This window comes from Lepidochelys olivacea (assembly GCF_965140295.1).
Source record: "Lepidochelys olivacea isolate rLepOli2 genome assembly, chromosome: 6".
NCBI classification, from domain to species: Eukaryota; Metazoa; Chordata; order Testudines; family Cheloniidae; genus Lepidochelys; species Lepidochelys olivacea.
Genome location: NC_140416.1, coordinates 31,340,070 through 31,353,145, shown reverse-complemented (window position 1 = coordinate 31,353,145; position 13,076 = coordinate 31,340,070). Strand labels below are relative to the sequence as shown.

The window sequence follows — 13,076 nt, the reverse complement described above, 5'->3', positions numbered from 1 at the left end:
GTTCGAGGCTCCTATGACTGGCATAGCAACCAACCCCCCTCTCCTTTATAACCCACCTTAACCCTCATTTGAGAGTGGAGGGGGGCTGTAAGGTCCCAGCAGTGGGTTGGTTGGGAACCAGGATAGAAAAGGGGTGGGGAAGCTCCCTTCTGTAACGAAATGATCATGGAGTTACCTGCTCTGTACACTTCTTTATCCAGTAGCCCCAGACAGTTAATAAAGTTGTGGCCTAATTAAACTACATCCAGTATCTCATGTCCTTCTTCCAGTATAGCATAGAGTGCATACCTTACAATTTAAGGTCTTTTTGAAAGTCATTTTTTCCAATTTTAATAATGCACAGAAGATTCCTCGCTGAGCTCTGTTCATAAGCCAAGTTTCAAACTGCATTCATCTGTTACTGCTGTAGTCTAGGCCAAAAAATGTGGCCAGGTTTTCTTTTTCAATGAACAGGGGTGGTGATGGTTTGATGTCCGTGTACTCAGAACTCAAAAAAATGGCTGAATGGTTTTAAAAATATAAACCATTTATTTGGCAGAGACAAAGTATGGAAAATTCCAGGTCAAAGTTGCATTTATGAATGAGTGTAAAGAGTCACACACACACACGTACACGTATCACAGATATATATGTACTACATATATAAATGTGTGCTTTCTGTGTGTATGGTATGTATTTACACACAGACCACAACATTCAGATTACATTGTGTGTGTAAAACCAATATGGCGTGATACTCTTGAGAGATTTTGCCCATTCTTTTAATTTAAAGCATTGCAAATAAATAATTTAACTTATTCGTACTTTCTTTACATCTTATTCTATTATATATGGCCTTTTAAAAAGTAATTTTTGTTATCTATGATCACACCTAGTGATGAAGACAGAACTGATGAACTCCAGACTCAGTGTAGCTGAATTCAAATGCCTAATCACTTATTCTAACATTTGTTTCAGAAGGTGTTTTTGCAAATGAAAAATGTATGGGACATTTTTGTTTGCATCCAAGGTCAAATTTCAACAGGTAGAAAAGTGCTCACTCGTCTAAACTTCAGCATAGAGTTATAGTCCATCTAGCTTCCAACATGTTGTAAATGAAGTGAAATTCTTAAGAGCTAAGAATGTCTAACAGAAAAACATTCAACAAATGAAGAATACACTGACCCTGAGTCCAAAACTTCATGTAATCAGTCCTGGACCATACCCCCTTCCTCCCCCAAAACGCTTTTATACTCTGATATCATAAACTATCAGAAGTGAGTTGAATGTTATATGCTGTTGGCAAGCAACGATTCTCAGCTATAAAATAGTATACTAGCTTGGTGTTTGCCCTAGCATGCTCTGTAATATTGTATTGTACAACTACTTTGTTCTCACTGCTATGTTGTTTCCTCCTCTTCCTCCACCTTCCCCCTTGAGTTCTAGCATATTAATAACTGCTTTCTAGGCAGTTACTAAAACTAGAGGCTCAAGCTGCTTCTGTGTCTGTCAGCTTGTTTGGAATGCAGCATTCAAATGACACAAAGTATTAGGTAGAATCAGTTTTTAAAAAAAGCTGGAGTTTTACATGCAGTTGTAGTGCTCACTTGTGCACCTATTTTTGTATTCAGACCCCTACAAATAGGGTATGTGGCACAAGTGGAGCTAAAACGCCCGCTTTTATGCAGTTTGTGTATACATACAAAATGTGTGTGGGGATGGGGAGTAGGTGGGTATATGTGTAAAATATGTATCTGTGGGTGTGTGTGTGGGGGTGTGTGTGTATATATATATTTATACACACATAAAATACATTTTAAATTGGGACCTTGATCATCTTCATAGAGTTGTGGCATACTGTTTGTTTGTAACAGGATTCAAGGTAGGAGAGGAAAATGGTGAAGCAAATTTGTAATAAGAATGACCTGCCAGGGTTAAAAAGAGTTTGAGAGACATATACAAATGTTTCAGAGGAAATAAACTTTCCTAAGTGTTAGTTCTGGACAAGTAATCCATAAAAATATTTACTGGATTGTGAAGATGGCCTGAGCATTGGTTCTTTTAATCACTCAAGCAACTTCCTAAAGCAACAGTAGAACTAGCCTCAGACTGGAAATCTTCCAAAATAATCCTGTTAGTAAAAAGTTTATTGTATCTTAAAATAAGCTGCATGGATAGATTGTATAAATATTGAAAGACATATACCATTTATATTGAGACATGGCAGTCCTTTATTAGTTAAATTGAACATACCTGTAATTTATTTATAACAGCAAATTTTGTTCCTTATTCATGTTTTTGTCAACAGTAGCTTAATTATCCTTGTACTTTTTAGAACTCTGTATTACTTTGATATGTGATTGTGAACATGTACTTAGAATGATTCCGCCCCCTCCCCCTCCCCTCCCCAAAAGTTGATCCTAGGTAATAGTTTACTGAGTATCCAAGGTATTTGAATTAAGATACTTTTTAGAGTTTTACATTCATCGTAATCTACTGCAACCTCTTGTGTCACATAGCTGGAAAAAAAATCAGACTTTTTGTTTCCCACAGCTTGATTTCACCAGAAGTATTTTGTTTTTTAAAAACCCCTCTATTCATAACACACAGCTGTAGTCAATAATATAGGGAAAATCGTTGATCTATTGTGGTCTCTCATGTTAGAGGGCAAATATTGTGACATGGGGATGGGAGGGGGGAAATGACCTTTTTAATGAATCTTTCTTTATAGATGTTGATCAGATGAGCATTGAGAAAATTTTGATACACCAAAACTTTCTAATATGTGAATATGGATGTTCCTGTCCTTCCTCTGAGTTTTATAGGAGTTGCCTTCCTTTTGGAATACCTTGAGCACAGTAGCCTTTTATTTTATTATAACATAGTTAGTAGAACTACACAAGCTCTTATAGGATGGTTTGTGAGTCAGATATACCTATCGTCAGCTACTATTTAAGATTCTTACAAGAATATGATAAAGCAATCTAAAAATATATATTTGTAACCTTTGTTGTAATAAGATTGATTTTGAAGTTTCAGGTCTGCCTATCATCATCCACTTCAGGTTTATTCCTAAAAAGTGATTTTTGCTAGAAGTTCCTTTAACTAGATGAAAAAACTTGATTTTCTGTAGAACCTTTCATGTTTAATGTATCATAAAACCATGGCCTAGATACCGCTAGTGATTGTGCTACTAAACACAGCCACAGATATATTTGCAGCAATACCTCACTCAGAGTCTTGAGCCTATAAACAGTTTTAGAAGTGCATGAATATTAGTCTGTACTTTCTCTCTCTAAAGAATGCTTTAGAATGCTAAAGAAACTTTCACTTCCATACGTAGAACCACCTGAGAAGAGACATGGGTTCAGTAGCTTATTCAGAACTTTTTTGAGCCAGTGATTTCAAGGTCTGCTAAAGGTGCTGCACAATTAACAAATGAGTTCTTATTATTTTACAGTGGTATAGATTGTCATTAAAATATTTTGAAGACCTGAACAAAACAGCTCTTTGGAGAATTAGTATACCATACAAATAAGACTTATAGATTCATAACTTACTATTTCTTCAACTAGGACAATCTGAACTTCCAGCCAGCCCAGTCATCTTTGTAATCTTTTTTTCCGTCTCTCAGTGGGTGGGATGGTGGATTAACTTCCAAGAGGTAAATGAAAGAAGAGTAGTAGATCTAACTCTTCAGAATATAAACATGACATTACTGGTACACTCATTAGATACAAACAATTGGAGGGTATTACCCATGTTTTAAAGTAAACTGTTCTGCATTCATATTTGCAATAAGGCTTACTATCCTTCAGGTTGCTTGAGTCTCTCCATGTTTCCACTGGCTTATGCCAGCTCCTTGTTGGTACTATGTGGATGGAGTTTGTAACCACAAACCATTATATTACTCTTGACTCAGCCTTCTCAGAAGTCAGAATGAAGTTCTTTTTCTCCAAGACACTGCAATAGTGCTTAACCCCAATGTAACAGGTTCCAAATCCCAGTTTTTTAAAGAGAAACAAATTTTACTGGCAATACAGAAAATATAAACTTATTTTAAGAAGTGTTAAATAAAATGTGGTTAGGCAAAACTATACCATTTTAGAAGATCACTACAGAAAATTGCCTGTAAACAACCCCCCATCTTTATTAGGAAGGTAACAAGAAACCCTACGTAGGTGATGCAAGCCCTTTTAGTGACAACACAGTCTGTGTCCTCAGGAAATTTTATAAATTCCAGCATTTCTCAAGAAATTTCTTTATTTCTAGAATATCTTAAAGACACATCTGTTTAAGAGGATGGGACTCGTTTTGCTATAAAGGAAATGCATTTTTTTTGGTCTTCACCAGGAGTGCATTACTTTGTAACTTACGCAACGGGTTATTCATTATACCATCTTACCAAAACCAGTTTAATCTGATTCATGTGTCTTGTCCTCAGTCTTGCAGGGCTTGTTTAGACAGTTAGCTCCTCTTTAACTCCTTCCAATCACATGTAGTGTGTAGGTTTTACTGGCCTTTGTTTAACCTAGTGACTCACAGAAAACACTTTTACAGATAAAAGTATGAATGTGTTTACTAGACAGACCTCATGAACTCTTTGTCCATGATCAGCAATACTTTCAGAGATATTACATAAAGGTTCAGAAGTTGAGCCTGGATCAACCACCAATAATGGTCTATAGATTCATGTTTACCTTTGCATACTACCATTTGAGGTCATTGTTAAGCAGTGTTAGGATTGTTTTCAGAGGAGAAAATCCTTGGAAATGGGATAGAAAAGGAGGTGTAATAGAAAATATTTGAACTACTGGAAAATATTCAGTGGGTGTTTATACCAACTTGAAAAATAGAAATCAAAACTGACGGTCAAAGAAAATGCAGAAAAATCACAGGATAAGGCATTTGCATACTTATTACAAATTTTCCTCCAGTGACTCCAAGAATTCTTAATAATTTTTCATTTTTATTCTTTGTTCTGTTTTGGCTATGGGTTCATAATTAGTAAAACACACTTTTTTTTTTTAAGGAATCCAAAATGTTCTGAGCTTGTTCTGTGCGGTCCTTACAGAAAATAAGGTTCTCTTTCATTCTGCAAGTTTTCAGAGGCTCAGTGATGCCTGTAGAGCACTGGAGTCCTTAATGTTTCCTCTCAAATATAGGTGAGTTTTGTTAGACAACTTTGACACTTTGGAGTTGATGTTGAAAACCTGTATTTATACAAGTTTTCCTTACTCATGCAAGATGTGCCATTGAAGTTAATGGACTATTTTCATGAATAAGGATTACCACATGAGGAAAGGCTTTCAGGATCAGACATTTGGTCTTACGGTTTGTGTACTTCATCTATCAGAATCTCATTTAGTCCATTTCAATGTAAATTGTATGTAATTTAACAAAAATACTGTGTAGACACCTTGCCAGCAGTACTAGCTGATTATAAATCTCTTTTTCTAATGCAGTCATGATCCACGAGCAGAGGCTGACACTTGTAGCAGTTTGTACGATAGTTTTGTAAGGTGTACAGATGTCCACTATGGACTCCAATGCAACCAACAAGCTAATTCCTTGTGAAAAAAGCCACATTTGAACCCATTTTTTTAGGTCAAAAGCTAGTGTATCAGCCTCTTAGGGCAACAGTCAGCGGTGCCATCACAGTTGGGGTAGGGATACCCTTGCTATCTTTAATCTATGTAGCATGGCTAAAAGTAGCAGTGAAGGTGCAGCAATACAAGCTGTACAAGCCCACTGGGAACCCTCAAGAACGTACTCGCATTGCTAGCCCATGCCGGGGTCTGTGCCACCATGTCTTCACTGCTATTTTTAGGTAGGTTAGGTAGATCGAAGATAGTGCTGGTATGCCTACCTGAGCTGGAGACCCACCTCCAATTGCAGTGTCGTATTCTCAGTTTAGTCCTAAGTAAACATTGTCTGCATCACAAAGCTCTACATTTGGGAATTTCGTTGTTATGTGACACTATACAAAAGTAGTAATTAGCATTATATATTGTACTTCATGCTTTACTTCAAACATACTATATTGTTAAAACTTAGTGTGCACTCCATAACAGATCTAATGTCTCTAGTGCAATAATAATCTCTTTATACACATTTATCATATCAGTGGGCACCATATACGAACCTAGATAGATTACTATGAATATTCTTTTTTGTCTTTTCTTCTTAGTTTACATGCATATTCAGAAACAGTTTATTTATTTGTGATAGATTTTTATAAAGGAATTACAAGCCCCTTGTGATAATGTCTGGGGTTTTGATGTACTACTTTATATTTTCATGCCAGAATGTCCTCATAACTTTGAGTGTGGTACTTTATAATTGATGTACTGAATGCCCCAGAATTTTAATTGACAAATTATGAAGTAGTTATAATAGGTGGCAGAAAGGTGAAGAAAGACTTCATCTAATGGGGCAGACAAAAAGCATAACTTTTTATTAAATCTCTTCACAGCTATCCCTATATTCCAATTCTACCTGCACAGCTGCTAGAAGTTCTCAGTTCACCGACGCCTTTCATTATTGGTGTACATTCCATCTTTTGTGCTGACATTCATGAGCTTGTAAGTATGCCTAAAAAGATTATGTACAGTCATGGTGACAAAAGTGATATTTGTGTAGAGAATTTTTTATGTTTCGAGCATTATTAGTTTAAGCTATTCATAGCCATACAAAGTAAACTCCTCGGGGAATTCTGCGCCAAAAAATAAAAAAATTTTTGCACAGTATTTTAGAATTCTATATATTTATTTGTTAAAAAATAAAGATAATTGAGCTGGTTTAAATTATTTTGGTAATTTATTTAAACTACAATACAATGGATGAAGAATGGGAGTAGGAAGCACTGGAGGAATTCCCCCAAGCCTCCTCTGTCTAATAGTAATGTACTAATATTGACCCTTTACTGCTAGTTATTAGTCAACAAATATATGCAGCCATATGATCAGTGTTACATCATAGGCAACTGAAAAGTAAGTGAGGGCTGGGGACTCAAACTCACACTTTATATTGGCTACTGACAATGTCCAGAAAGGTCAGTAGCAAACAATTCATGGAGCACATTTTGATAGGAGATTTTTTCAGTCCAGAAATGTAGACCAATTCTAATCACTAAAGCACCATAAGCATTTATAAGGTCACACTGTCCATTACAATAGTGCTCCTTTACATGACTTTGGCAATGTAAAGAGCCTTAAAATTTTTAGACCTGTTTTGTATTCCTGGGGAATTCACTAAGCCCTGGTCTACACTAGGACTTTAGGTCGAATTTAGCAGCGTTAAATCGATTTAAACCTGCACCCGTCCACACAGTGAAGCCCTTTAATTCGACTTAAAGGGCTCTTAAAATCGATTTCCTTACTCCACCCCTGACAAGTGGATTAGCGCTTAAATCGACGTTCCCAGCTCGAATTTGGGGTACTGTGGACACAATTCGATGGTATTGGCCTCCGGGAGCTATCCCAGAGTGCTCCATTCTGACCGCTCTGGACAGCACTCTCAACTCAGATGCACTGGCCAGGTAGACAGGAAAAGAACCGCGAACTTTTGAATCTCATTTCCTGTTTGGCCAGCGTGGCAAGCTGCAGGTGACCATGCAGAGCTCATCAGCACAGGTGACCATGATGGAGTCCCAGAATCGCAAAAGAGCTCCAGCATGGACCGAACGGGAGGTACGGGATCTGATCGCTGTTTGGGGAGAGGAATCCGTGCTATCAGAACTCCGTTCCAGTTTTCGAAATGCCAAAACCTTTGTGAAAATCTCCCAGGGCATGAAGGACAGAGGCCGTAACAGGGACCCGAAGCAGTGCCGCGTGAAACTGAAGGAGCTGAGGCAAGCCTACCAGAAAACCAGAGAGGCGAACAGCCGCTCTGGGTCAGAGCCCCAAACATGCCGCTTCTATGATAAGCTGCATGCCATTTTAGGGGGTTCAGCCACCACTACCCCAGCCGTGTTGTTTGACTCCTTCAATGGAGATGGAGGCAATACGGAAGCAGGTTTTGGGGACGAAGAAGATGAGGAGGAGGAGGAGGAGGTTGTAGATGGCTCACAGCAAGCAAGCGGAGAAACCGGTTTTCCCGACAGCCAGGAACTGTTTCTCACCCTAGACCTGGAGCCAGTACCCCCCGAACCCACCCAAGGCTGCCTCCTGGACCCAGCAGGCGGAGAAGGGACCTCTGGTGAGTGTACCTTTTAAAATGCTATACATGGTTTAAAAGCAAGCATGTGAAAGGATTACTTTGCCCTGGCATTTGCGGTTCTCCTAGATGTAGTCCTAAAGCCTTTGCAAAAGGTTTCTGGGGAGGGCAGCCTTATTTCGTCCTTCATGGTAGGACACTTTTATCACTCCAGGCCAGTAACACATACTCGGGAATCACTGTAGAACAAAGCATTGCAGTGTATGTTTGCTGGCATTCAACCAAAATCCGTTCTTTCTCTCTCTGTGTTATCCTCAGGAGAGTGAGATATAATTCATAGTCACCTGGTTGAAATAGGGTGCTTTTCTTCAGGGACACATTCCTGCTGGGCTGTTTGCCTGTGGCTGAACAGAAATGTTCCCTGCTGTTAGCCACGGGGAGGGGGGAGGGTTGAGGGGGTAGTCACGCGGTGGGAGGAGGCAAAATGCGACCTTGTAACGAAAGCACATGTGCTATGTATGTAATGTTAACAGCAAGGTTTACCCTGAAAGAGTGTAGCCACTGTTTTATAAAATGTGTGTTTTTAAATACCGCTGTCCCTTTTTTTTTCTCCACCAGCTGGATGTGTTTCAATGATCACAGGATCTTCTCCTTCCCAGAGGCTAGTGAAGCTTAGAAAGAAAAAAAAACGCACTCGAGATGAAATGTTCTCCGAGCTAATGCTGTCCTCCCACACTGACAGAGCACAGACGAATGCATGGAGGCAAATAATGTCAGAGTGCAGGAAAGCACAAAATGACCGGGAGGAGAGGTGGAGGGCTGAAGAGAGTAAGTGGCGGGCTGAAGAGAGTAAGTGGCGGGCAGAAGACAGGGCTGAAGCTCAAATGTCGCGGCAGCGTGATGAGAGAAGGCAGGATTCAATGCTGAGGCTGCTGCAGGACCAAACCAGAATGCTCCAGTGTATGGTTGAGCTGCAGCAAAGGCAGCTGGAGCACAGACTGCCACTGCTGCCCCTCTGTAACCAACCGCCCTCCTCCCCAAGTTCCATAGCCTCCACACCCAGACGCCCAAGAACGCGGTGGGGGGGCCTCCGGCCAACCAGCGACTCCACAACAGAGGATTGCCCAAAAAAAAGAAGGCTGTCATTCAATAAATTTTAAAGTTGTAAACTTTTAAAGTGCTGTGCTTAATGTGCTGTGTGGCATTTTCCTTCCCTCCTCCACCACCCCTCCTGGGATACCTTGGTAGTCATCCCCCTATTTGTGTGATGAATGAATAACGAATGCATGACTGTGAAGCAGCAATGAATTTATTGCCTCTGCAAGCGGTGATTAAAGGGAGGAGGGGAGGGTGGTTAGCTTACAGTGAAGTAGAGTGAACCAAGGGGCGGGGGGTTTCATCAGGCTTTCACACTGTACCCTGGCCAGTCATGACACTGGTTTTCAAAGCTTCTCTGATGCGTGCCGCGCCCTCCTGAGCTCTTCTAACCGCCCTGGTGTCTGGCTGCGCGTAACCAGCAGCCAGGCGATTTGCCTCAATCTCCCACCCCGCCATAAACGTCTCCCCCTTACTCTCACAGATATTGTGGAGCACACAGCAAGCAGTAATAACAGTGGGAATATTGGTTTCGCTGAGGTCTAAGCGAGTCAGTAAACTGCGCCAGCGCGCCTTTAAACGTCCAAATGCACATTCTACCACCATTCTGCACTTGCTCAGCCTGTAGTTGAACAGCTCCTGACCACTGTCCAGGCTGCCTGTGTACGGCTTCATGAGCATTAAGGGGTAGGCTGGGTCCCCAAGGATACATATAGGCATTTCAACATCCCCAACAGTTATTTTCTGGTCTGGGAAGAAAGTCCCTTCCTGCAGCTTTTGCAACAGACCAGAGTTCCTGAAGATGCGAGCGTCATGCACCTTTCCCGGCCATCCCACGTTGATGTTGGTGAAACGTCCCTTGTGATCCACCAGAGCTTGCAGCACTATCGAAAAGTACCCCTGCGGTTTATGTACTCGCCGGCTTGGTGCTCTGGTGCCAAGATAGGGATATGGGTTCCGTCTATAGCCCCACCACAGTTAGGGAATCCCATTGCAGCAAAGCCATCCACTATGACCTGCACATTTCCCAGGGTCACTACCCTTGATATCAGCAGATCTTTGATTGCGTGAGCTACTTGCATCACAGCAGCCCCCACAGTAGATTTGCCCACTCCAAATTGATTCCCAACTGACCGGTAGCTGTCTGGCGTTGCAAGCTTCCACAGGGCTATCGCCACTCGCTTCTCAACTGTGAGGGCTGCTCTCATCCTGGTATTCATGCGCTTCAGGGCAGGGGAAAGCAAGTCACAAAGTTCCATGAAAGTGCCCTTACGCATGCGAAAGTTTCGCAGCCACTGGGAATCGTCCCAGACCTGCAACACTATGCGGTCCCACCAGTCTGTGCTTGTTTCCCGAGCCCAGAATCGGCGTTCCACAGCATGAACCTGCCCCATTAGCACCATGATGCATGCATTGGCAGGGCCCATGCTTTCAGAGAAATCTGTGTCCATGTCCTGATCACTCACGGGACCGCGCTGACGTCGCCTCCTCGCCCGGTATCGCGTTGCCATGTTCTGGTGCTGCATATATTGCTGGATAATGCGTGTGGTGTTTAATGTGCTCCTAATTGCCAAAATGAGCTCAGCGGCCTCCATGCTTGCCTTGGTATGGCGTCTCCGCACAGAAAGAAGGCGCGGAACGATTGTCTGCCGTTGCTCTGACGGAGGGAGGGGCGACTGACGACACGGCTTACAGGGTTGGCTTCAGGGAGCTAAAATCAACAAAGGGTGTGCCTGTACATCAAGGAGTATTTCAGGCAGGACTGCACGGAGGGTTCCAATAAGAAATGGTGCACCTAAGTTATCGTTCTTATTGGAACAAGGAGGTTAGCCTGGCCTCTGATTGATACATGGCTAGATTAACCTCGCTGCGCCTTCTCTGTGACTGACTGCAGTGTGATCTAGATAGGGGAGGAGGAAAATGAGTCCAAAACAAATCTGGTCTATGTCTTGTTCTGACCCACTCCATCGATCCTTTACATCTTTGGCTGGCAGCAGACAAAAAAGGCGCGAAGTGATTGTCTGCCCTTGCTTTCACGGGGGGAGGGAGGGTGGGAACGGGGTCCTGACGACATGTACCCAGAACCACCTGCGACAATGTTTTTTGCCGCATCAGGCATTGGGATATCAACCCAGAATTCCAATGGGCAGCGGAGACTGCGGGAACTGTGGGATAGCTACCCACAGTGCAACGCTCCAGAAGTCGACGCTTGCCTCGGTACTGTGGAAGCGCTCCGCCGAGTTAATGCACTTAATGCACTTTAGAGCATTTTCTGTGGGGACACACACACTCGAATATATAAAACCGATTTCAAAAAAACCGACTTCTATAAATTCGACCTAATTTCGTAGTGTAGACATACCCTAAGAACAATGGGAACAATTCGCTAAGCTGCTACATTCTGCTCTGCCTGAGGAGACACTCCTACCTCCCCAGAAACACCCCCAAAGCCCTGCCCTTCCATACTGAGTGTGCCACAATAATGATTGAGAGGGGACAGAGTGTCTCTCTCAAACACATGACTGCCCAGCCCTCCTGACCCGGTGGTGATTTATGTCTCTAGTGGATGCTCCAGGCACCCAAACAGTGCAGACAGGGATGCATGACCGCTTTTGCAGGTTCCCTTTGCTTCCCCGTCAGAAGTCATTTTTCTGCTGGGAAGCAAAGAAATCTGCAGGAGTCATGGATTCTGCACATGCTCAGTGACACAGAATTCCCCCAGGAATAAAAGTACCAGTAGATAAAGCAGGACAATCAGTAAGAGGCAAAAACAAAGAAAAACCCTCACACACCAATTAATTGAACCTGTTGTCAGTTCTTCTACAAATACCAATACAAGCTGTCAGAGGGAAATAGGGTGAGGGAGGGAAAAACTCAGAAGAATATTTTTGAGATTAAGATGCAGGATGTGAAGTCAAGACAGGGATATATTTCCAGCTCTGCTTCAGACTTCTGTTGCGACCTTGAGCAATTCAATTAGACCAACATTTGCCAAGGTATCCTTTGATTTTGGGGGTCCTCCATTTTTGCAGTTGTGGTTGCTCAGCACTTCTGAAATTCAGTCATAAGCTATCTCAAGTTGGAGACCCAAAAACTAAGGCACCCAGAACTAGAGGCCACTCTTGAAAGTTTGTCCCCTCTCTCTCTCTGATTCACATAGGTGTTTTGAGGTTACATTCATTAACATTATTTGTGCCCAAGTTCCTTCATTAATGGCACTATAGAATTGTGAAGTAATATTATCTTCACAAATTTTAGGCTAAATAATATGTAAAATCTGAATGCCGTTTGGTGTTTTAACTATGTGCATCACAGAACATACTATATATAAAGTATTTCTTTTTCTTTTTCAGTTGGATGTAATTATAGCAGACCTGGATGGAGGCACAATTAAAATTCCTGAATGTATTCATCTATCTCAGCTCCCAGAGCCACTGCTACATCAAACTCAAACAGCTCTTTCTTTAGTAAGTCTCATTTCCTGATCAGCTTGTCCAGCTCTTTTTAAAAATGTAAAAAGAAATAAAATCATTGAATATTATGAAACATTTTGAAAATGACTTATGAAGATTTAAAAGCAAGATGAATTAACTCCTTAACATTGTTTGTGAATACCAAATATACTTAGAATTTAAAAGATGGAGATTACACTGGGCCCTAAAGGCCCATCAGTCTACTCTTTGGCAAGCATTTTTTATTATATGCAGGTATACCCAGATATGATATTGGAGGTTTGTATATTTTTCACTTAAATGTCTTCTCAGATTTAGAATCATAGGACTGGAAGGGACCTACAGAGGTGATTTAGTCCAGTCCCCTGCATTCATGGCAGGACAATTATTATA

General features: G+C 41.5%; 2 protein-coding genes across 6 annotated transcripts in view; both read left to right on the top strand.

Annotated features, from left to right (window-relative positions):
* The window catches only part of SBF2 (SET binding factor 2), a 555,237-nt gene that overhangs the window by 327,419 nt on the left and 214,742 nt on the right, over positions 1-13,076 (top strand). For all 5 annotated transcript variants that reach the window (XM_084630065.1, XM_084630064.1, XM_084630063.1 and 2 more), the window contains exons 7-9: positions 5,012-5,144; positions 6,455-6,563; positions 12,585-12,698. In XM_084630065.1, coding sequence (XP_084486191.1) covers positions 5,012-5,144; positions 6,455-6,563; positions 12,585-12,698 — 356 coding nt within the window. The remainder of the gene's footprint in view (positions 1-5,011; positions 5,145-6,454; positions 6,564-12,584; positions 12,699-13,076) is intronic.
* LOC311521648 (uncharacterized protein) lies at positions 7,279-9,347 on the top strand. Its single transcript, XM_084630068.1, has 2 exons — positions 7,279-8,178; positions 8,755-9,347. Exons 1-2 carry the CDS (start codon positions 7,593-7,595, stop codon positions 9,294-9,296), a joined length of 1,128 nt encoding a protein of 375 aa, XP_084486194.1. The 5' UTR covers positions 7,279-7,592; the 3' UTR covers positions 9,297-9,347.

Excerpts from the sequence above, each read along its gene's own strand:
- LOC311521648 (XM_084630068.1), top strand. The coding sequence starts at position 7,593 with ATGCAGAGCTCATCAGCACAGGTGACCATGATGGAGTCCCAGAATCGC. Across the intron at positions 8,179-8,754 it reads AGGCGGAGAAGGGACCTCTG|CTGGATGTGTTTCAATGATC; the intron begins GTGAGTGTACCT and ends TTTCTCCACCAG.